The sequence below is a fragment of the Cyanistes caeruleus genome, chromosome 4, assembly GCF_971803275.1.
Source record: "Cyanistes caeruleus chromosome 4, bCyaCae1.hap1.1, whole genome shotgun sequence".
Taxonomy (NCBI): domain Eukaryota; kingdom Metazoa; phylum Chordata; class Aves; order Passeriformes; family Paridae; genus Cyanistes; species Cyanistes caeruleus.
This window is the reverse complement of record NC_141704.1, coordinates 42,922,920-42,948,327: the sequence shown is the minus strand read 5'-3', so window position 1 is coordinate 42,948,327 and position 25,408 is coordinate 42,922,920. Positions and strand designations below refer to the sequence as shown.

At 36.9% G+C, this 25,408-nt stretch overlaps 2 protein-coding genes across 10 annotated transcripts in view; one reads left to right on the top strand and one right to left on the bottom strand.

Moving 5' to 3' along the window:
* The window catches only part of ACSS3 (acyl-CoA synthetase short chain family member 3), a 79,718-nt gene extending 73,404 nt beyond the window's left edge, over positions 1 to 6,314 (top strand). For all 3 annotated transcript variants that reach the window (XR_015286508.1, XR_015286509.1, XM_086887839.1), the window contains one exon: positions 4,953 to 6,314. Coding sequence is in view for 1 of the 3 variants with exons in the window: in XM_086887839.1 (XP_086743965.1) it covers positions 4,953 to 4,958 (6 nt within the window). In the remaining 2 variants the exon portion in view is untranslated. The remainder of the gene's footprint in view (positions 1 to 4,952) is intronic.
* The window catches only part of PPFIA2 (PPFI scaffold protein A2), a 289,459-nt gene that overhangs the window by 1,664 nt on the left and 262,387 nt on the right, over positions 1 to 25,408 (bottom strand). For all 7 annotated transcript variants that reach the window (XM_023932782.2, XM_023932720.2, XM_023932737.2 and 4 more), the window contains 10 exons: positions 18,560 to 18,641; positions 14,614 to 14,814; positions 12,453 to 12,515; positions 11,048 to 11,077; positions 9,327 to 9,502; positions 8,380 to 8,477; positions 6,470 to 6,645; positions 6,307 to 6,375; positions 5,197 to 5,356; positions 3,504 to 3,596 (listed from right to left, as the gene is read on the bottom strand). In XM_023932782.2, coding sequence (XP_023788550.1) covers positions 3,538 to 3,596; positions 5,197 to 5,356; positions 6,307 to 6,375; positions 6,470 to 6,645; positions 8,380 to 8,477; positions 9,327 to 9,502; positions 11,048 to 11,077; positions 12,453 to 12,515; positions 14,614 to 14,814; positions 18,560 to 18,641 — 1,114 coding nt within the window. In that variant the 3' untranslated portion in view covers positions 3,504 to 3,537. The remainder of the gene's footprint in view (positions 1 to 3,503; positions 3,597 to 5,196; positions 5,357 to 6,306; positions 6,376 to 6,469; positions 6,646 to 8,379; positions 8,478 to 9,326; positions 9,503 to 11,047; positions 11,078 to 12,452; positions 12,516 to 14,613; positions 14,815 to 18,559; positions 18,642 to 25,408) is intronic.

Sequence of the window (25,408 nt, the reverse complement as noted above, 5' to 3'; positions counted from 1 at the left end):
CTCAGTCAACACAGATTGCTGCTTATGTTCATTTTATAGTTGTTTTCCTGCTATTTTGGTTCAGCACTGGAATTAGTTTCTTTCATCTGGAGATCTTTGCCTGTTTGGCACAAGGCTAAACACACATTTTTCCATGTACAGACCTTGCTGATGTACTTTGTAGTTCTTCTTCCTAGTTCACTGCAGCTTGACAGCATTTACCTTTTTCACCCTGATAGTTTCTTTGCTATGGACCAGCTTCTTCCTGATTATCATTCTCATCTTTTTGGAATGCTGCTTCTCCATTTGTCTTTACAAATTCTCTTTGGAACCCTTGGTAAAGTACATAACTGATTTTGCCAAATCTCCTTTAGTATTTCATTAGAATAAAAGTTAAAGTAATATGTTCTATTGCTCCAGCCTGTGGCAAGAAATCTGTCCTGAATGACCCTTCTGACTTAGCAATGACAAATGTTTTAGAAGTTAAAGGTGTTGGGAAAGCTTGGATGTTATGAATGCCAAATCCACTGGCTGTGTAAAGGCATTGCAGCTGCTCAGCTGGGCCACCACATCTAGCCACCATGGCAGAAAGCTTGATGTGTCCTGTGTCTCTAGTAAATTTCTTAACAATATTAAATGGCCAGCACCAGCAGCCTTAATTGTTCTTAAATTTCTGATACTGAGTGCAGTAAAACAGGCCTGTGCAGAGTTCTGTTCTGAGAATGTCTGCTCATGGTTTCTGGCAGCTCCTTGTGGTTTCAAAAAATGTTCAAAAAAAAAACCCCACCTGAAATGCAATTTGAAAGCATATGAATGGGACACAGCTGCTCTGAAGAAACACTATAAATACACAGGAAGGTTGTACCAAACTGATGTTGTTGGCATAAACTATTTTGAAATGCAAGCCTTTGACAATCTGTGTAAAAGAATGCCTCTTACTCCTAAGAGTAGCAGAATGCAAGAATCTGCAGCCTGCTGTGATCTCTGGCCATCTGCATTTGTTCCACATGTAATCTCTTTTCCACTTTCTTTTTGGAAAGAAAGTGCTGCTGCTCTGTAGGCATGTTCTCCTTTACCATATGAAAATCTCCCTTATCTCGCTATTGTGTGGCAGCTTGTCCAGCTAACCCTCCCCTCTGCTGCTTAGTTCCTGGTTCTGTGTATGCAGATGCTATATCAGAGTATCACAGCTGCTGATGGAGTCTAGGAAAGGTGTCACAAAAGCCTGGGTCTCAGTCTAAGCTGGATCTGGAAAATTTCAGGAGGCATGTTGTAATGAATAATCTTCCCTCTTGTCCAAGTATCAATCAGCTCCTTCCATGGAGAAACTGCTAGGAAGTGTGCTGACAAAATCCTGAAAACTCCTCTGTTGCCCTTCAATCTGATATTCCCCTCTATAGGCAGTTTCTTTTTATGAATTCATTCTTCAGTTGCATGCAATCTGTTTTAAATTTTCAAGTTTCATATAGTAGTGAAGGAAATATTTTCCCTGAATGTTGTTTGTTTGGTTGGTTGGTTTTTGTTTCGGGATTTTTTTGTTGTTTTGGGTTTTTTTGTTGTTGTTTTTGGGGAGGGGGAGGGCTGGGGTGTTGTTTTGATTTTCTATATAATGTACTGGAATCCAAAATTACTTTAACTTGCTTTTTGGTTTATAACCTGCATGACATTTTGAAATTGCCCTTACAGAAAGTGCATATACTAAAGATCTAGCTCACATCATCTTGTTCCTTCTCTACAAGGGATATATGGTAAATGAGAAGAGAAATAGCAGTACATTAGTGTCAGTTAACCCCATATCTACATAATTAGCCTTTACAATGTAGATGCAAATTTGATATCTTTATAGATTTCTCAAGCATTTAACATTAGGATGTAATTGGCAGGACAGTGGACAAGCAGCAAGTATTTATGTACTTGAAACACTACTAATACTCCAATAGAAATTGAAGTTAACTTGCATAGCTTGTATAACTTTATATGCACATCTTTTTGCCTTCCATATATATATATCTAGTGCCAGAAAAGTCTGCTATTTTACTTTTGTTTGTGCTTTGCTACTTTTTTAGATACTTTAATATAGTGGGAATAAATAATTAGGATAATTTAAAATTAATTTTTGTTAGCATATCGGTTTTCCTTTTCTGCCTTTTTGCTCTCTCTTCAAGCCTCACCTCAAGTGCCTGGCCCATTACTGTTGGCCTAAGGCATAGCTTGGTCATGCTTTATTGCTTCCAACATTCCCATTCTGAAGCACATAGAAAAGCTTTGTATCTCTGCCTTCAGTTTCTGTCACCACTGAACCCTGTGAGAGTCCTGTCACTGACTTACTGATACAATACTGTGCTCAAATCCATACATGCATACACATAAAAAAATTTCAACAGTTCATGCACTTCATCATCATATTTGTAGAATCAGCTGCTAAACTTTGCTTTTTCAGAAAAAACAAACCAAAACAAGTCCAACAAATAACCACACCTCCCCAAGCTTATTTTTTTCTTTTAGCCACCTCTGGGTGGCTAAAAGAGTTCCCTTTTTTACTGAGGGTAAGGTTTTATACTCTTGCAGTCTTTTGAAGGTCTGAAGATCTATGAAGTAAGGCTCATGTCATCAGGAGGATCCTGAACAATCTACTTTTCCCACTGTTAACATGTGCTATTCCTAAGCATTTTTTCAATCTACACAGAGTTAGTAAAACCTTGATGGCCCCAAGTCTGTCCCAGTCTTAGGAATCAAAACAAAAAACCAACCTGCTTGTCTTGCCTACAATATGCAGCAGCTATTGAAGCATGTTTGATGCCTGATGAGGTTTTGGTAATATTAAAATTTTTTTCCAGCTGCCTTGTAATTCCTCAGGTAACTAAATGAAAACTGTTTTACTGAGAAAATACTAGGATAAAATGGTGCCATATTGATGTAAGTACTCATGATGTGTGTATTTTTTCCAAAAGCTGGGATAAAATAGAAAACTGTATTTCCACAGAACTCTGGAACAGTGACTCTGTGATATTCATAGTCACACTCATATGGTGAAAAATTTAACATGAATTCCAATACTAAATCTGATCCAAAGTTTCATCCAGCTCAGATTATCCTTTCTTTGTCAATTCTGAATTATTTGAGAAGTGCAGGAACCTCTGTAATAGATAAATTTTCAAGATTTTCTGTATGGGTAAGTCTTGTTCTAACTTTATGCAGCTACCTGATGTTCCAAATTGAGACATAGCTTTAATTAGATTTAAAAAAAAAAAAAAGTAAATCTCTTCTTCTTTGCTAGCATTGCTCCCCAGTCCAGCTCATAGTAGATCTCTTTAAGGTTCTCATGAAGTAAGTTCATTCCCTGTGCCTTCTCCCCAAAATATGGTTGGTAGCATCCTTCGGACTTAAGACTGTTGTCATGACCCAATGACCAGCCTAGCAAACCCTTAGTTATGTGCTCTGCTCCCTGCTGGTTTGTGCTTGGATAATGTGGGGTAATGTGCAGTTACAAAGAGTTTTCATGATGGCCTCTACAGAATACTCACAACAATTCAGTGCTGGCTTCTTTGCTAGGCCTTGTCAGCATGAGTATGTGCGAACTGTTGAGCTGTCTAACCTCTGCAGTCGTGATGAAGCAACTGCAAATTAGGAAGGAAAAAAAAAGGAAACAAACCAGAACCTTTTTAGAATCATCAATAAAATACATCAGTCTGTTTACCACTGGAATGGTGGCTGTCAAATTGCTCTGTGGCTTTCTCTAATGTGATCTGGACATGGCTTAGTTCAAAACTCAGCACTTCTTCACGGCTGATGTACTGTTGGAGTCTGTCTAAAGTGAATATAGTTTAAAACTCAATTTTATCTTTATTTTGTTGTAAGTCCTAATGCTCTTAGCATACTCTTTAAATACTATTGTGTTCTTAGTGCTGGGAGATAGGAAGCCAAATCCTGGATGAAGATATAGGTCTTCAAAATTACTTTCCTTTAAATCTACTGAGTTCAGTATACCCGGCTCAAGAATTAACTGTCTGGAAGACCTCAAGTAAATCACTAAATCTGCCTTGTGCCTTAGTTCCACATCTGTAAAATGAGAATATTATCTCATACATCATATTGTGACTGGAAGATGAAATCCTTTAATGTTTATAATCTTCTAAAGTTTATGAGGTTTTATATATATATATATATATATATATATATATATATATATATACACACTGCCGTAATGTGAGCTATGGAAATGCCATGGAAGGTAGGAGTCAGTGGAATTCAGTGATGCAATCAGTAAATTATTCCATCTGTAACTGCAGCTATAAAGTACTGTTTTTAAGGGTGAGAAACTTTAATGGAATTTAGATGGTTTTAAGGGAATTTAGGTGGCAATACTGTCATAACAAGTTCATTATCAAGTTACAGGATGTAATCTTTATAAGTCAGTGTACTAAATTGTTTGTAGACCTAAATCCTGTCTGATGATGAAATAAATGGCAGTATTTTAAATGGGGCAGTATGTGTACTAATATTTCTCAGAACTTCAGGCAGGTTTACCATATAACTGAAAGAACAGCCGTGATGGGATTTCTTTCCTCTGTCTGCTCTCTTACAATGGTTTTTAAATTTTACTTATTTTTTAATTATGATCTGCTTGTTAATTTTCCTCTCATTTCTGAGTCAGTGTATCTTTTAGAAATCAAAAGATTTCCAGTGAAAATGAATACTGGTATATAGTAATCAATTAGTGCCCGAATTTCAGTATTTGCTAACTACTCATCTCCTGGTGACTGTTAGCAACTTCAGTTATTTGATGGTCAAGGCTAAGCTATTTAATTTAAAGACAGGAAAATAAAGGTGATAGTCCTTTCTAATTGCATTCTCTAAAACACACTCCACCTGCTGGAGAGGTTAAAAGGATGAAAAATTTGCTTAGATATTATATTCAGTCTAATTGAAAGTTAGTAAATTAATTCTTCTCTTTCTGATTGTTTCTTTTACAGATGTAGAATAGTGAGATGGCCATTTTTTTGTATTTTAAATAAACACTGTCAACTGAAGCAAACCTGAAAAAATCAGTAATATGCCAAGTCAGTGCTTTTCCATTCCCAAATTCAACTCTCCCGGCCTCGGTTCATCCTAGTTAATGAACACAGTTGTGGTGCAAGACAGACGTGCATTAAGTCAACTTGGCATGCCAGGACGAGCCTCGTGCTTTCCAAGAGAAGTGCAGAAACGAGCTCGTACCGTCACTGGGCATTTTCCGCGACTGGCCTGACGTGGTGGTGAGGCGGAACCCGGCTGGCAGCGTTTCGGAGGCGCCTGGCATCATGCTGATCCCGTGAACCTCGCGTGGAGGGAACTGCCGTCGCCAGGAGGGGCCGCGCCTGAAGTTCTTGTCATCGCTCTGCCAACACAGAGTTGTGTTTGATAAAGCAAAAGGAAACTTTCTGATTAACTATCCTGCTGTGTGCTATCTCTACCACTGCCCAATGTATTCCATAGCAACTACCCTGCTCTGTTGCACTGCAGCAAGTCACTGTAACGTTTGAGACATGCTTGTAAAAGTAAAAGCTTTAGAAATATTAAATGCTGGGGTGGAAATCTCTTCTTAAATCTTTGGCTCGATATAGGCAAGGGGTTTAGTATCAGCTAAAGTAGAACTTTCTTACATAGTGACAGAAAGTGGTTTGTTATTGCATTAGGAAGCTTACATAAAGTACTAAAAAAGGATTAAACACTCATGTGCATGCACAGAATTCATAGGCATCTGACATTTTCAGCAAGTCCTTAAAAATTTTATTTCTCCTCATGTGCAGAAGTCCAAGACTTAAACATTTTTGCACTGGACTCTTATGTTAAGATAAATAATTTCCGTAGTTGGATTTGAGATTCCTCTTCCCAGAAAACTGCCCCAAATCACACTCTATTAGTACTGATTAACTTTGAAGAACTTTGAAAAAAAACAACAATAAAGAACAAACCGCAAATCTACTTTTCTTCTTTATTTTTAAAAAAGATGTGTCATAAAGAATAGACTGCACAGGCATCCCACCCACACACATTCTCCACCACCTGCTCTGACCAGCAAAACTTCCACTCCATTCTGCATGCTTCCTCTCTGGAAAATGTTCATCTTAAGGTAAGAGTGCAGTGTCAGATTTAGCATCTGAGATGACACAAATATGTAGCCAAACTGAGGTTACTTTAAAAACCTTGATGGGTATTCCTAAGTTTGTTTTTTTTTTTAAGCTGTAACTGACTCTTTTTAACAATGTGGAAATTAACATCTCTTCATGCATTCAGTTTAATGTTTTACTGTGATATTTTATAAATACTGAAAATAAAATTAATTACTTCCTCAAGTCGTCTTTCAGTTCCTAGTGCTAAAAGGTTGTTGTATTCTCTCTCAAGGATCTGCCGTGCCTAGAGATACCAAAGTAAACAATTAAAATGGTTGAAGACGAATAAAAGGTAATAATGGGTACAGAGTAACCAGAAGTAGCATAAGCAAACTTGCCTGTGTGTTTTGTGTTGGAATCTGTAATAATAAAGCTAAACTGCTGTAGTCAAAGTTTTCATCCAGTGCTATAAGTGAACCATGTACACCACTTTCTAGAATATTATTTGCATATTCTCGGAGGCCAATGGCTTGTATCCAGCGTATGACTCGATCATTGCTCCATACCAGCACATCTGTAAGGACATAACACCAGGTCAGTCTCCTGATACCTGATAACTTCCAGATTGTATGTGTGTAGCTGTGCATGCACTGGGGATGCCTTACTGCTTTATTTCATACATACATTCACTATTCATATAGCTTTAGTACCTCCTATTCCAAAACTCTGTGTGATTAACTGTCTTCAAGTAATAATGTTTCCAAAGGAGAAATGTGCTTCCAGAGGGGATCTCCATAATGCAATTCCTTCCACTTCCTATATATACCTTTTCAACTTGTAGGCAAGATTTTACAGTGCAAAGGCACAGGAGAAATATCCATTCCTCAATGTTTCACTTGGGAGTTTTGTATTAAACATTTTGGGAGTTGTGTCAGCACCTATCATATACTAACATGCCATAAAGTAAAAGATTAGTTCAAACTTTTAGAGACAAACTATTTTTAGTAAAGAAAGCTGGTAGAGTTAAGATCCATACCAATTATAAAGCTGAGGCAATAAAATGAGCTAGGAAACCATTTTTGAGGATTTGGCTGTTCTGAAAAAGTATTCTGCCCTGCCTGTAAATTAAAAAAAAAAATCCTTATGCTGATCTTTGTAGTTGTAAGTGGGAAACATAGCACTGAGTTTTCTTTACTAAGTGATGAGGCTTCTTCCTGAACCTTTACAAGTCCAGCTGCTGTGGCTGTTCTGGGAGGAGGATTTCTCCATTGCCTGGCTGAGAGCATCTTGCTTTTTGGGGTCAGGATCAGCTGGAACACGGTGGCAGGCAGAGACCAAATCCCACCTGCGACCATGAGTAACTGACCCATCCATGACAAGGAGGCTATGAATTCTTACCCTTCTCCTGTCAGGAGCCAGCAGTGAAGCCACAGTAGAATTTGAGACCAATACCCAATTCCCCTATGTCAGTCTCCAGCTAGACCCCCTTGTCTGACTGGCACTGATGTCTGTACATCCAAGGCAGTCTGCATTAGTGCATGCCATCATCTGCCTTGGGCAAATGTGCACTGTCACTGTAGCCCTTCAACTCTCTTTTTTAGCTCTCCTAATCAGCATTATGCTTGAGAAGTGCTAACTGCTGTAGTCACTAGAGCTGGGAAAGCTCAAAGGAATCTAAAAATTCATTTCTCATAGTTGAAAAAAATGCAGCCACCCTAATTGTTATATATAAAAAGAACCATGCAGTGAGCCTGCAACTGCTCTAGAGAGCTTTACACAGAAAAAAATCTTCAGAATCAGCTGTGAAATCTAATAAGGCAAATTGTGTAAGGAACTATTCTTATGTACCAATCATCTGCCTCAGTGGTCACCCCTCCAAGCAGCTTTTTTTATGATACATTCTGATGTAAGAAATCCAAGGCAAAGGCTTTCAAAAGCTGGAGCATAGTGTTAGGGTCCTGAGTGCTCCCATTTTTTAGTGTTTCCCCCAGCACATCCCACTGAGCTGCACACTGTTTGGCCTTCTGTTTCTGAACCTGAAAGAGTTTCAGATAAGATCCATACCCAAAATTCAATTTAGCAAAATGTATGTGTCAAACCACCATTCAGAATTGCAGCCCCAATTTAGCAAAGTACTTAATTGTGCCTAATTTAAAGAGCTAGGATATGTCCTGAGAAAGTTGGACTTACGTTAGTTTTGCTTAAAGCACATGCTTAAATGCTTTGCTAAAATGGTATGACAATGGGTTAACAGTGTGAAGCTTCAAAAGAAGAAACATTCCCAGTATTCATTCCCAGGAACTATCACCTTTTATTTCATGCTGACTCATTTCTCTTCGCTTTTCCAGTTCTTTTCTATCATAATTCAACCTCTTTAAACACATGATTCCATATTGCAAGCTTGTTCTGTTATTTAAAGAGAAACATTTACAGAGTTAATAAAGATAATTTTGAAGATGGGAACATTATGTAGGATGTTATTTCCTGCACTTCACATGAGGTTTTCATAGTGCCCATGTCGGAAATCTTGAGAAGAGAGGGGAGAGCAAAACCAGTAAAAAAACTCCACAGACTTCAGGAATGAAATGGAAAAAACCAAAATGAGTATGTTTGAATAACTGTTTTAGCATAAGAACCCAAAGCATTAAAAGCAGTGTTCAGAAAAGGTCAGCCCTTGTGAGCTGTGAAATGTTTTGTCAAATCAGGCTTTAAAAAAAATGACAAATCAGACAGCATATTAAAAAGAAATCCACTTCTTGTCACATAAACCTCATTCTCCCTAAAGTTTAAATGCCCTTATTTCCATAATTCCCATTTAGCTTCCTAGCTATATCCCTAGGTAACCCAACAACTGTCACATTGCTTGTACTGTTAACAGCTTTTATGTGCTACACACAATAGCTTTTCATTATTATGAGATCTCAGAGCTTTGAAGCTTAGTCTAACACTTTCTGATACTTCACACCACTTAAATTATTACTGTTTCTGTATTGTCAAGGGTCTATTGATATATTAATGGTTCCCTGCTCATTACGAAATTTATCTGTACGAGTATCTTGGTTTTGAGAGACATAATTGCAATGTGGTTGCTGTTACTAAAGGAATCTCTCTCAATTCAGAATTCTGACAGTCTGCCCTCTCTTTTCTGTGTGTTTTTCCATACCAAAACAACAGAAAATGTTTATTCTGTGCAGCACTGAGCACTAAAGCAGACACATAAGTATTTTTATAGGTGTAGTCTTTATGCCAACATACCGATGAAAACTATCCACCATTTTTAGATGCACACGCAGATCTTTCTTGGTCAGGTGGTCCAACATCCTCGCATCTACCAGGCATTCCATGAAATAACTTCGGTACTGAGGTAAGCCCAGACTGGGGAGCCATTCGTTACCTATCCATTCATGGTTCATATCACCGTAAGCCAGGGTCTACAGAGAGAAGGAAACAGAGAGGGAGAATAAATTCTTGAGTTTGTTCAAGGCTGCACCACAGACTGAAAACAAAACATGTCTAAAAGAAAAAAAAGAAAATAATTATGTTTAAAAAAATAATTATGTCTAAAAAAAAGGAGTAGTTCTGGTTTTGCTTTGTTTTAACATTGGAAGAGGGAGCCAATATAGCTAATATCTCATAGAATGAGATATTTGTTATGGATACCAGTTTTGCCTGTTGTATCTTGTTTTCTTATGTAAGTTTTAAGGATTTTTTTTCAATTTTGAGATTTAAATGCAAGCAAACTTGTTACACAATCAAAATGTGTGTGTTTCATAATCTGACTTGCTTTCAATTGACCTTCTAGAATATTTATGCCAGGCAAAACCAGAACTGTGAACTGGTAATGCAACCATGGCTCCAGGGAATCCACTGAGGCTTGTTACTGTTTGTGGGGAGAAGAATTTCATAAATAGGGTCTAATGACACTTCATGGCTACACACCTGAAGTCCTTTAGAGACTAAAACTTAATTTCAGTTAATTGGCACTCAAGCTTACATTTAAATGAGATATTTTCAGCTGTGAACAGTTTAAACCTTAATCATCATATATGCAGAGCTCAAGAAATTAATTGAGATAGGGGCAAACCAGGTTCCTCCTAGAAACTAGTGCTCAGGCTTCATTGTTCAGCTAAAATTTCACTAGGGTGAGGAGGGAACTATATGAAAAATCCATGCATATTGAGCTATTTTTATAGGAGTTACCCTATTAAGATGCAAAATGAGTTTTTACAGCTCACTCTTGTTAATTATTTTGTATTATAAAACGGAACAGAGAACTAATAAATTGCAAGATTTACACTTCCTCAACAGGATTGTGCTCAGGATCATTTTCAAGCCTGACTATCTTTTTGGTTTTGTTCTTAATGTCATAAAAGACTAACGTAATTAAAGCTGGATGGATATATTATCTATGAGGGAAAATATAGCCCCCTTATGTCTCATTCTTGTGAGATTTTGAAGAGAAAAGGAATGTCATCAGTAAAGACAGCAAGGTCCTGTAAGTGTGCACAGATTAGAAAAAATTTCAAAATGTAGCTAATTGACAGTTCTAACTAAATTATCCAATACTATTTGTAGACTGATACTTGCGTGTGACTTATACAAGTGTTCTAAAAAACCATTTGATGTAATTTTAGAAAATTTAGCTCTCAAATTCATAGCATATTTAATTGTCCTATTCTGAAAAATTAGGAAAATACTCTCTAAAACTCTAAACACAGTTTAGATTTGAGATAGAATATGTCTCTGGAATGTAGTAATTTCTTTTGTGAAAAATATTCACAACATATGTACCTCTTTCTGCTTTACTTAGCAAAACTGTCTGGAGAATATATTCTTTGAGAAGAACTCTAAAATACATAAATCATAATTCAATCACTGAGATACTGTCACAATATTATATTCCACAACGCATATTGATGCACCCAATTACATTATTATTAACTTTCAGTTTAAAAAAATCATGTGAAAGACCATACCTGAGCCCAACTGCCTTCTTCAGACTCTTTCTGTATTATCAGCAGGAAGTAATTAGTAAAGCAGGTAAAAAGACAATAAAAATTAGTTTTAAAAATATGTAATTTTCATATGCATGTTAATGAAAAGGAAAATACACACATAAAGTGCACAAATAATAAAACTCTGGCCAGTGGCAATGTTCTGGGCTTAACTACCTGAAAAATTATAAGACCATAAAATGTAGCTGAGTTTTCAAGACAGAAAATCAAGATGTCTCGTTGAAATTTTAAAGCATTATTTAAACATTCTTCAGAGTTTCACAATTAAACACAAACACTTACTTAAAACTTTGGGCATTAGTGATGTATTTGTTTCTAGTTTGATTTTGAAACATTCACACTAAAAAGCTGTCTTCTTGAGAATGTATTGTAAAGAAGCTTTTTACATAACTTTTTTTATGGAAAAGTCCTAATTGTACAGCTGGCCAGTTAAACAGGATCAACTCTACTTCTTGTCAGTTCAGTGCTGTTATATTTGTTTTTATCTTTACCAACAATCATGAAATTGGAAATGAGCTTAGTTTAAAAAAAAATGCTGATGAGAATTGGCTTCCTTACTGCTGATGAGAAAATTTTAAATATTTTAACAAGCATAAAATTTAAAGAAATAATTCCTTATTGCACCAACAGTTAGCTCCAGTAGCTCTCCCACCATTTAAAGATTGGGATGACTACAAAGTTTTCCAAACTGAAGATCATTTTTTTTCAGAGATATCACTGGAGCACTGAATCATGTTTTATAAGCACCTTTATGGAGTTGTTATATATAATGTTAACAACCAAAACCTAAAATAACATACATTCTGAACTGAATAGAAAATTAGTCTTACTTTACTGTTAAGGGAGAGGTTTGACAAAAACCAATAAATAAATGACACTCTCCATGCACCTGAAATCAAAGATCATAAATACCCAAGTATGGACAAGAAAGACTCTGCATTATTGAAAACATGAAGTTGTGTAATGCACCATTCTCAAGCCTTTTCTTATTTCTTTCTGTGTCAGCAAATACAAAACACCACTTAGAAAAAGGGAGTAGATTACATGGGAAATGTTGCACCATGACAATTTCATTCAATTAAATGAGGTTTCACAGTGGCACTGGAACTATTATATACTCAAAAAGTCCAATACTTGTTTTAGGGTCACACAATTTTTGTGATGGCAATACCGTTTGTAAATCCTTTTGCGGAAAGATAACGTAACTGTTCTTTAAATTCAGTTTCATTACTCCCTGGAAATTTTTAATGGCATGCTTTGGGAAACATCCTACAGAAGATATGGCATAATAAAATAAAAAAAAAATCAGGAACAAGCCTATCCTCTTTTGAACACTGAAATTTTAAGTGGAAGTGGAATGACTAACCGTTTTAGCTGGAGCAGCAAGATTTTCCATTTCTTCATGGGTCACCCAAACATTGCCTGAGGGCTACAGACAAGGCCCACAGGAAGGCAGGTGGGATCCACATTAGGTAAGCAGTGGTAAAGAAGAAAGGCAGCACCACTGTAAGTTAACAGCGCATCACCATCAGCACAACCACGTTCTTGCCTCTACCGAGCTGCAACTAGAGACAACTTTAGACAACTTGGTTTGTATCTTTCATTAGCGGCTTCTGAACAGATGTGATGGAGTATTACAACTAGAACTGATGGATGAAATCTGGCAGAGCACTGCCACAAAGGAAAGGATAATAATTAAACCTGCATTTCATAAACAACTGGCAAATGCAACCTTTAGCTCACCGCTCTGTGCAGAGCTAAGCTTCAGCTCCCAAAGATCTTCCAGACTAATTATTATCTGCACAAATCACAGTCCCATATTGGAATCTAAATAATGAAAACTTCTACCATGTTTTTGTAAATCAAAAATTTCAAGATAATTCACTTCTAAAACTATTCGTTCTCATCCTATTGTTTTTCATCAAATGAATACTAGGACAATGAGGAGAGTCTGGGAAGGCACTTGGATGTGTGTTATGTTTTCTGGAGACCTGAGATCAATTGACTCCTTTCCTGAGAAAGAGGGAAAACAGAAAGACTGGGGATTCAGAAATGCACATTCCAGAGCAGGGCAGCTTTGTGTGCAGTTACTCAGGCAGAATTAAAAAAACAAGGCAAAAGTATTCCAAATATTTTTAGCTTGAACATAATATTCTCTCCCTTCATAAATGTAAATGCTTTTATGCTTTGAAATATCCTCTTATGCTCTTAAAATTATAATTAATTTTGTGTAGTAATTAAAACATCATATCGAGTCTTCATTGCTTTACTTTGGTAAAATCCACTACAGTTCATAATATTACCATGGTAATGACACACAAAACTGTTTTCAGGGAAGAAAGTATCAGACAGTGAACAACAATATTTAAAGAACATGAGCAACATGAAGACAAAAGGGCACTCAATAACAGTATTAGTGCTGTTGCCGAGTTGCTTATGGAGCCCAGTGGATCCAGTGCCTCACAAAGGTATCTGAATTCTAATTTCCACCAAAAGATTCCCCATAAATTTAATGAAAACAACATATTACAAAATATAAATATTATTAACATTATCATTATCATTATTATTATTATTATTATTATTATTATTATTGCCTTGCTAGTAGAAATCTGAGCTACACTACTTGAGTAGAAGTCTTTGTCCTTCGCTTCTATGCCATGTTTGCCATCTGATCAAGACTGTTTTGTTAGCCTCCATCACGTCTTTCATTGCCATTACCATCAGCATATCTCAGCATTAAAAACTTCCCTTCTGTTGTCTTGTCTCTTTTTAGATCAGTTTGGCCTATTTTTCCTGGTTTTTATATATAGCGCTTTCATTCTATTCTTACTCTCCCCTGATTTATTTCCTTGCTCTTTTTGATATATTCCCCTTTCCTTTCAGACTTGTATCTCTGTGTATCTTTACTTGCTTCCCTCCTTTCTGCCACCACTTTCTCTTCCTCACTAGATGCACAGGCTCCACTTCTGCTTTCCAGATGCTCCCCTCTCACCTCCAATCATTGCTTCTCTTAAAAGCATGAAGAACCTAAATCCAGCTGACTTATGTTAGATAACATTTGAAAGGGTGCAAAAAGGGGAAATGGTAAAAAGACTAAAAAGATCCCTGTTCCTACATAACCTCTCCCAACACATGCCTCCCAATCCACCCCAAAAAAAGAAATAAAGAGAACAAACAAACAAAAAAGAGAAACGCAATCTGATTAGGCTGGTACTGATGATTTGAAGAAACAGAAAGGCAAAAATAAAGGCAAAATTACAAATAAGTTGCTCCATACTGATTTGGATAACATCAAGGATAATCAAAACAATGACTTAAAAAAAAATAAGAATATCTGATAAAAAAAAAATCAGCAATCAACAATCAAGCAGGTGATGAACAGGTAGTTCTGAGCCTTTATTAGACAGTTCTCACTGATTGTGAAGTGTGTGTTACCATAGAGTCACTCTGATGCTACAAAAGTTTTTCTGCAGACTCCTGTAGAGTGAAGTAGGGAGAGGAAAGGTTAGCTGAACAGGACTCACTGTTCTGGACGTTGGAGGTGCTGATGGACTTGTCAGAGATACCATCTCCTGGATTGCCAGCCGGAGTTTTAGGCGATGAAGGGGATTGCTGATTCCAATTTCTCTTTGAATCTCAGTATCGGACAAGGCAGACATGATAGCTCCACTCTTCACATTGGCACGGCAGGCAGCGACATACCAGGCTGGCATCCCTAGCCAGAGCTGTCAAGAGAAAGGACATTCCATCCAAAGCACTGCTTCATTTCCCAAACGAAATTACAAACATAGAGTACCCTGAGTTGGAAGGGAACCATCGGCACAATCAAGCACAGCTCTTGGCTCTGCACAGAACAGCCTCAAGGATCACATCATGTGCCAAGATGCTGTCCAAAAGCTTCTTAAACTCTGTTAGACTTGGTGTCATGACCACTAATAACCAATTAATTAATGACCAATATTAAATAATTAATTGTCAGGGCACCTATCATTCTGAATAAGCATGGTAACACACTAATGAGTATGAACATCATGGTCTTTAATACAACAAAATTGTTTCAGAACCTTTGAAATTGTCACGATTTCATGTGAATTGTTTTTGCTTTTACTGAAATCAGAACTTTAAAGCAAGGCATGCTTTGAACTATTTTTAGAGCTGCCTCCATCCCCTGGGCTACTCCTTTCCCAGGTTTGTTAATGACCAAGTACAGGCACAAGTCAGTGTTACTGCCTATCCGATAGTCTTATGTACAGAAAAACATCTAGGAGGAATCAAGTAATTTTTTCACTTTTGTACTAAAATGGCTTTTTTTTTTTTAATGTAGTATACTCAAGGGGCACAATCTTACATTTCTCAGCTTTTATTTTCTGAGTAGAAATTAACCAAGTCCAGTTCAAACAATCAACCTATCAGGGACAGACTTTACAGTAAATTTAGGAACAGTCTGGTATGGTGTCACATCCCAGCTAGGAATACTGGTTAGAAGGAGCAGAAAAATGTGAGCACAGCTCCATCACCTGTGGATCCATCACTGTGGATTTAGAAGATATGTATTTATTTGCTATTCCTCTCCTTATGTTAGTCTTACTAGCCCAGACTAGCAACAGCCTTCACCACTTGCTCTGTCCTTGTACCAGAGGACCTACTGAGTGTGAATTATTCTTGTTTTTCTCAGCTTTCTCATTTTATGCTGCCTCATTAATATGTCTACAGCTCTTTTTTTCCCAAAGGAGGCAATTTCATATCAGGGATACATATATCTGAGGTTTTTAATCATGGTATGAAGTTCATTATGTTTAGCAAAGCCTGTGGGAAGAACAAAAGCAGTGAATGCCATAATCACTGCGATTTTAGGAATAACATAATGGAAAACAAAGACCTAGCTAGGTTTATCTCAAGTAGGCCATCAGAATTAGCTGATTCCATTGGTTGCCTTTTTTTTTTTTCTCTTAATAAAGGCTTACTAAAAGAGGATACAAGGTCAAGGAAATAAGGAAATTTACAAAAAAATCTGGAAAGCAGTGACAAATTGAAAGGATTTTAATATCATTTGACACAGTAGGGGCAAGAAGTGTGTGGTTATTAAGAAGTTTATATTTTGTTTGGGAAATATTTCCATAGAAGGCAGCTGTTAGGTCAGTTATATGTCACAGGGAAAACAGACTTGACTGTCAGGTTGTAAAAGTCTGAGCAAAGCTTTGAGTCCTGAAGTATCACAGAGGTTGAGAAATGACTGTGTTTAACTAAGTGTTAAGTGTTTAACTAAATCCTTCCCACTGATGGGATTAGAAACTGCCCTCCATCCAATGCTAGTCTGAACCTTAAAAATATGGTCTGATTCCAACAAACTGTTACAAAATACAAAGTTTCATGAAAGAAAAAAAACAAACCGAAAAATAAAACCTAAAAACTACATAGATAACACCCAGCTGCACTTAAAAGGCCATGAGAAAACCATGTATAGCTTTAAAATGTATTCCATCACCTTATTTATTTTGACATTAATGTTTTTCACACATGCACTTGAAAAGCAGAAAAGCATAAACACTGGGAGTTATTCACCCTGCAGAAATAGATTAAACTCTTCGCTGCTCATTAGGTAAAATACTTCTTTAACGAAATATGTAAATTCTTCAATAAAACAGCTGTCTAGCAGAAAATTATGTTAGATGAACAGTCTCTAAAAAGAGAACACAGAAATCATTCTAGACAGAGAACTCAGATATTAAGATCAATAAACTTTTCCAGAATTAATTAAGAAAACACAAAATTCTTAAAATATTTCTCAACTATGTCTGTGGTACATACAAACAACAAAAATAAATTCTAAAGCTGAAAAGCTCTGTAAAGTTTAAAAATGTCACAGTATACTTTTAGATTTTTGTCTTTTTCTCCTTTATTATTTACTTTATTGTTTAGTTGAAGTGACACGTTTTTCTTTAGGAGACACACAGTGTCCATCTGCTGACTGTATGCACTGATGCTCACTGAATAAACATACTACTCCTATCCTCGTATCTTTTTATCATCAGTATTCAATCTGCATTGACTACTGCCACATAAACTTCCTTTTGAGCTCTCCTGTGCTACTGTCATCATATTCCCCAAGAACTTCACAGGTCCTGATTTCTCTTCATAGCCCCTCTCTTAGACACTGGGAAACATATCCTATTTTTCAGAAAAGAATCAAGGAAAAAAACCATTAGGGCTTAACGTCAAAAGCTGCTTGAAACTGCAGATCACCTTGAAAGATGAGGGTATTGGTATTCAGAAGTGATAGACTTTTGTATGTTCATGTCTCCAGCAAATCAGCCTTTACTGTAATACTATATATTTCTGACTGATGTAAATCTGGTTACAGAACTCTTAAAGTCATATGAAAAAGTAAAGTAGTGGCCAAGGATTGTTCCATATTAACAGAGATTTTTTGGGAATGAGGATATAATCCTATTTTCCATGGTCAAATACAAATTCTTTTACTGGCTTTCTGCAGTTTTCATTTTCCATTAGGTACCTTCAGCAATTCCAATGTGAAGCAGAAATTTTGTGGACATTAGCTGCTTTAATTTCTCATCTTTCATTTATTCAGTAGCATATTTCTGTCAAATGTTTGGAGAGAGATCTCTTTTTTCTCTTGAAGGGAAAAACTTTACAAGGTCTAACTGATGATCAATGGATGATAGCTCCAGCAGGCAGGAGAAAAGTTGTGAATAGGTAGAGGTGCATGGTATAGTAAGGAACAGACACTTGTTCTTTGAGCCAACAAAGAGTTTGTATCTGCACTAAAGTGTTACAGCCTTGCCATGTAAAAGTGACTGTGGATTTGTATAAGAACATTCTTACTTTCTGCCTTGTTCTCCCCTCAGCATCTGTAGAAGTTTTTTTTGATTAGTTCCTTCACCTAAAACATTCATTGATTATTTTGTCAAAACTGATGATATCTCTGCTGATTTCTTCTTGATTTCCAAAACCCATTCATTTAGGTCCTCCAAATAAAGGACAGCTCTCTGCACACTGGATTTCAAATATGAAGGCAATGCCTGTCAAATCAGAGAGATTTCAATCTGGATCTCCCACACTGCAGGTGAAAATGGTGAGAGGAACAGTTTTTTCCTCCATTATATTTTTAAAATGCAGAAAGCTACAAATTCTTTACATTTATTAAAATTAGCACATCATTCTACATAAAATGTCTGTGTAATTCCTAGACATTTAGAGACTGAGTAATTCAAAGATTTAAAAACTTTGGGATTCAAGCGCATTTCTGGTCCTCATCCCACTGTGTAATTCTGTCTTACTTTTTTCAGCTCTAGTCTCTAATTTACACCATCCAGTGTCAAAACCTACGTAGTGCTGACAGCACAGGGAGAGAAAGAGGCTGTAACAATTTCTTTTAAGATTTGTAAGGAGAAGCACACAGAAGCAGTCTACAAATGTGACTCACATTTTCAAGTTACAGCCAACACTTACCTCCAGCCAGGCAACCACTGTTGGTCCATCCCACTGTGCAAAAGGCAAACCTTTTCTCCGAGCTTCTTCCAGAAGTTCATGTCTAAAAATGGACCAAGAGATGATAAATATGTGGGGCCATGTGTTTGGGACAGAAAGACGCGACTCTGCCTTTTTGTGAAGGGTAATAACAGTGAAGCACAATGACAGGCATAGAAAAAGCACAGAACACACCAGTTAACAATACAGCTGTTCCTCCTGTTGAATGTGCTCTCAATCTATTCCCAATTCTTCATTTTGCCTGACATCCTTTTAAACATCTAACAGACAAAAGGTGAGGTTTCTCTCTCTTCTTTAGCCAAAGCAATAAAAAAATCGGTATACCCTATAATAAAGGTGTATCAAAACAGACATTGGTGAAGAGAAAACCAAGGGACTCCTTGCTGGGGGTTTCCAAAACCAAGACACTCCTCCTGAGACTAACTTAGCTCTGGTCTGGTACTGACTCAGTAAGGCCCAGACCTGGAAACTTCTAGACATGAACTAAGCATGGAAGTAATGCAGCTGGATCTGAGAGCTGTCTGTGTTTGAAACACCAAGGCAGCTGTACCAGCTATGCACAACACTAGGGTCAATGGACTACAGCTATTTTGTACCATAAATGTGCCATCTGTGGCTATTAAAGAGTTGATTGTATCTTTAGTAGTTCCATATTTGGATCTTTTAAATTATTGATTACATACAAAAGAATTCTACAAGGTTTTCTGATGTATATTTTTTTTATAATTACAGAATTGGTGTGATTTCTCACTTTTATACACACACATAGACCTATCTCTATTGTGTTGAACAAATACCAAACCAGCTGCTGTATCTGCAGTTTTTCTGGGCTACAACTGGTTTATATGTAAAACACCATTCTCAAGGCTTAATTGATACTTTTAATATGTCTGTATTAAATATTTGTTGTAGTATAAACCAGTCAGCAAGACTACCAGGAAAATGCTCTATATTAAAAACGTTCTTCAGTTATTTCAACAGACATTTCCACTGTGGTGATGGCATAGAAAAAGCAGTCCGTAAATGTCTTCTTTTTTTTTTTTCCTGGCATTTACCAACATGTTTTCAGCTGCCCCCTACTGAGTGAAACACAAAATAATGCTCTCTGCAACAAGCTGTAGCAAAAAACAAATTAGACAAGGACTATGCTAATGAAGTATTAAAATTTGCTTACATTCCCAAATAACATGAAAATCTTGGAATTATGGCTTCAATTTTGTTCTGTCCTTCTTTATTACTACAGCCTTTGTGGTTCAGCTATCCCTTGACAATTCTTCCCCGCCTTAGCAGCCTTTCAAATATATGTACTACAAAATCACAGCAGATAAAAGCAATGGAGTGATCTTACTTGTAAGGAGCAGTCCTTTGGGGATTTTTGCATTGCCAAGGGGACACACTGAGAGAATTTGGCTTTAGCAGAAAATGGAACTCAAATAAGAGATTTTGCATTCAGTTTTAAATCCCTGGCTCTGAATATTAGAAGAAAGGAAGCTGCTTTATTTTCTGAGTGTATGCTGTAGTAATACATAGCAGTACAAATACTTGGCAGTGTTACTGAAGTTGATCTAGCTTCTCCTCCCAGACAGCCTTTGCAGCAACCTTTCCTTTGTCACTCAGATATCCCAAGCCACTGTAGAGCTATCCTTGATTTCTATGAAAGCATAACCCTCAGTAAAATGAGAAGTTGTTCTCTGGGTACATGAACACAATGTCACCTTCAGCAGCCGAAGGGGATGCAGGAATGCCTTGTTCCCAGGGAGACATGTAGTGAATGCCTATGAAAGGCATTCACCTGCCTGCTCAGGAGAGCAGAATAAAGGCATGGCCAGACTCAGCTACATGTGGATGAGGTATTTGGGTTGCAGCCTTCCCTTAGGGTCGGTTCTGCAGGTGCTGCAGTGGTGCTGTACCTCCCTCAGATGCTACAATATGGGCTGCAGGACTCCTGCTGTTACCGGGTCTGAGAGCTGGCACGGCCATCCCTAGGGACAGACAAGCTTTCAGGAATGCCCCTGCCTCACCTGGCCACTTTTGGTGTCCCATGGCAGAGCATGGACTACACAAAACCCTGGACAATGTGCTCCTTCCCTACAAGCAGCCCAAGCCCGGGGGGCAGCCCCTTCTGCAGCTGGGAGTCCCTGGAGGAATCTGATCGCAGTGTCTTCTTTATCTAGGCTACTCTCTTCAGTTATCCCAGATGAAGGAGCAGTGCAGGCTAACATGCTAAGTAGAAAGAGAGATAATGGCTTTGAGGGTCACTAGCCTTCCTTGCCTGTGCTGGTTTCCTGCTCCAAGCAGGAGAGCAGCAGCACCTGGACTACGAGGAGGTGGGGAAGAAGTCTTGGCCTCTTGGATTTGGTGTTCAACCTCTTCATGCCTTCAGGAAATAAGTTGCCTGGAGAAGCGGTATTAGCACTTTATGTCTCACTTCCATGAAAAACTCAGTTCCTTTATACTGGAATTACAAAGTACATATTTCTAGGGAGTCTGCTGTGACTCCACAACGTTTGTACCAGCTGGAGGCTTGGTGTGCAGGCTTAGAATTATTCCAGTGTCTCTCAAACCAATACATTCTCCCAGAGTGGGAAAGTACTTCCGTTACTTCAGAGGCAGTCTGGCTCACAGAGCTAAAGGAAAACAGAGCTGTGGTTATTGATTTAGGCTGAAGAAAATGGGGCCAGGCCAGAAATGTGTGTGTGTATATATATATATATATATGCACTACAGCCAAAGCCTTCAGTTTGATAAACGTAATCCAAATGGTCTTTGCATGTAGAAGGAAATTTCTCTGAGTTGAAAATATTTTTAGCATAAAGTTAAAAATCCTGCACTTGGACATGCACATGAAATATAGCCATCCTAAGGGCTGTGCCTCTCTCACTGATGCAGAAAAACAGTAAAAGGGCTTTTAGAATATTTTGTTTACTTAAGAAGAATTTAATGCTTCAAAACTTATAATTCCTTCCTCAGATGATTCTTATAAAAGAATATTAAACAGCACCGCAATATTAAAGTTTATTGACATTATAATTTACTTTTGGAATATTAGTCTTTGACTACTTCTTAATACAAACTAGGAGATCTGAACCTTCAGTTTATAAACCAAAATTTAACCCAGAATTTCCATTTTTGACTACAGGATATATTCTTTAGCTGGCAGTCAGTGAAAACTCTAAAGAATGGTGTGTTTGGGGTTTTTTTGGTAATACGGACTAGCACTACAGAAAAAAAAAAAAATCCACCCTTTCATTAAGTTAAAACAATCATGTAGGAAAAAATATGCAGTGTTTTGACCAATTGTGCAAATCACTTGAAAAAGGAATCCAGTGACCTGTTTTGGAATAGAAAATATTTTAGAATGGACAGGATGTTGTCTACAGTTGTCCTTATGGGATATAGTCACTGGCTTCCTGAAAGCAAAACCCTAAAGCAAAACACTGGTAACTGCAGCTCAATTTTCCTTGCAAAAACATACAATTGATCACAGGAGAAAGAAGAGACAAACACCCTAGAGCTTATCACTCCCTCTTCCCGTCATTATGAACACAGGGGAACATGAAAAGCATTATACAGCCAGTCTAATTTAGAAGGTTCTTTGGGAGGGAATTGGGGATTTCACCCTCCTCAGACTTTGTCAGAAGAGTATGTTACAATGCATCCATGTTGCATTGGCGAAGAGGAAGGGAATTAAAATGCAATTATTTCCATGCTTGCTTAGGTTTTTGGCAGCATATGAAAACAAGCTGATAAGGAAAAATTGACATTAATTAGGCATTACTAGAAATGCCATTACTTTGCAGATAGGGCTTTAAACCACTTACTACCACTGGAATGAATTCCAAATTAAAGCCATATTTTTAAAGATAACATTATTAGTGTTAAAGAACAAAATCCTCTTCCTGGAGATATTATGGAAGTAACTGGAATATGCTATTTAAAATATATCATTACTCTGAGCCTGGTTTTGTAAAGCCTGGAAATTTCATGAACATCAACTGTTTAACATCCATCCAAAATTTGAGAAACACTTTTTTTGTGTTTTAGGGAGTGCCTCATAAAGTCGGCTGCTTTCACATTTGTATCAAAGACTGTAAAGAAAAATGACACCATGTCAAGTTGTGTTGTGGAGCTGTGTGTTGGAGAGGCAGAGTTGCTTCCCTAGCACTGACTTCTGATGTTTAATCCTCCCTGAAATGACTTGCTAAAGACACTGGGCCAATTTGTCTCAGCACCATTCATCCATGAGCCAGGTACAACTGACTGCCCAGATCAACCTAAAAACCTGAGAGCACAGCTGTCTCATAGCATGGGGACTTTGGAGTGCTTCAGTAATCCCTTGGACAGGAGAGGTTCATGGAAGCAACAGGAAGGCAGAAATAACGAGCAAAATTATGTTACTATCCTGCAAATCTACTTCATGTGTGTTCTCTGGTACCAGGGAAATTCTGGCTCTGTAGCAGCAGCTGCCATCAATCCATTGCATAAAGCCCAATGAACTTTATTAAAAACATTAATAATCTTTAATTAGAATTTGTGTAGGAAGTTAATGCTATCTTGACTAGGCATGGCATTCAGCAGCATTGAGTTTTCCTCATGAAGACAAGGCTGCCCCCCACAAAGCAAACAGGCAATGACAGCTGAGGATTTCCAAGACACGTAATGCAAACACTCTGTGCAATACACGACATTGTCCAGACATTGTCTTGGTGAAACGTAAACAATATTTCAACACAGATCTTCGTATTTCTGCAAGTAATAGGATTTACTCTGATATCTAATAGGGTTCACATGAAATGACCTCAGGGATCTTATGCTGAACAAAAATATATAATGTCTTTTAATTAAAACATAGTCACAAATATGAGATAAATTGAAAAGGAGGCGCAGTGAAGTCAAGAGCCGGATCATGTTCATAAAACACAAACAGAATTGATTTAAAAATTTGGCTAATGGGTAATTTAGACTGTGAAATGGCCTTTAGTCACAGACATTTTCTCAAACAGAAAACAGATTGAAATTTTTACCTAGCACGTCCTCTGATTATTGAGACATTATTACGATTATTATTATAATCAAAAATATTAAAATGTTTCATTTAAAACAGAGTACTGTACACGATAGGCTTCTGGAAGAGAACCAGACAGAAAAGACAGACCAAATATGCTGTATTATCTGAGTAATCCTATGATTTCAAGGTAAGATTAAGCACATCTGCTACTCGAAATCTAACATACCTTCAAAGTCTGAAAAAACCTGGAGACAAGATTTCTAATGAATTAAACTGGAATTGGATTTTATCCTTTCTATTGTCATTTGCTAATTACTTAAGACATGCCAGAATCTTGAAAGTCAGGACATTGCATGAAAAAATAAGAGCTGAAGTTGTGTAAGTTAATAATATCTAATAAAAATAACAAGTTACATTTTATATGTTTATTTTCTGCAAGAATATAAATGGATTTAATGTAGGAAGAGGAGTGGGAGGTTGGGGAGAGATTCAAGACTTCATATTGCCACACAGTACAGATTTCATTTAATCTGAAAGGATCCAACTGACTTAAAGACTGCACTAATTAAAAACTGTGCCAGATTCTGTTTGAACTTTGATACTTAAGTGATCTGGATTTTAAATTATTTGAAACCCTCATTCTCCTTTCTGATACCAATTATCAGGTTAGACTGGAAACAACAGACAAAATTAAATTTCCAATGTTTAACAAAATGTTTTGTATTCAACTTTAAGGAGTTTTCAGAAAAAAAATGACTGAAATAGAGAAATCAAGATGCAACTAATAATCAGAATGTTTTTAAATCTATAGAAGAAGGAAGTATAAATTCCACAGTATCCCAGATAACAGAGTAACAGTGCTGTGGATATTCCATGTTAGGTGTACATTTAAGCTGCATGCAAACTGAAGGGCAGCATCCTTTTTTTCTAAAGATATTTATTAAGCTAATTGAAGCACTTTCAGGAATGATTAAGACAGACTCTGACAAACAGAGCTTCAGAGGGCTTCTATTGAAAACCAAATAAAACAGCTGGGGAAATAAGCAGACTTGCATCATACATAGTCTTGCAATCTTGTGTGTATTGTACTACATTAGAAACCCTCAGTGTTCCCAGGCTGATCAAATGCTATCAAATCTATTTTTATAAAGCAGTTTCATAATCACATATTCTAAATTAATGTGGCAACTCTTCTTCTCTAAGTTTTGTACCCTTTCACGTCCTGAAATTTCCTCCTTAAGTCTGCAAGTTCCTATTCAGGAAAAAATAGCATTTCTACAATAGATTAAAGAAGAGATGAAGATTTTAAACCTGATATCAGGTTAACAACTACAAAAACTAAAACAAATACAAAAATGAACTGGTGAAAAAGAAAACAGTAAAATTATATGCACAAATAAAATATTTTTGCATATATGTTTGCTTTGAAACAACAGCATGAGGGTTCAAACAGAAAAAAAAATTTAGCCTGTGAGTCTTCCGTGGTTTAATTAAACAGAATTTATGCCTTAACAGCATTTGTTAAACTCATAATTTTTCCAGTGACATTAACTCTTGAATGTCTTTGTGATTATGTACTTTAGACCTCTCAAAATGTGTTTATTTTCTAAAAAAAATGTCAGAAGTTTTCTCCAAGTAGTTAACTCATTCTGTTAAGCACTTTAGGAGCAAGTCCTGACCTAAATTTGTGTACGCTTTCAAGGTTTACTGTTATTCTGAATACTTTGAAAGCTTTCATTTTTTTGCATGGATTCAGTTTTCTGCATGGATTTGTTACATAAGATTCACGGAAAAACAAAAAA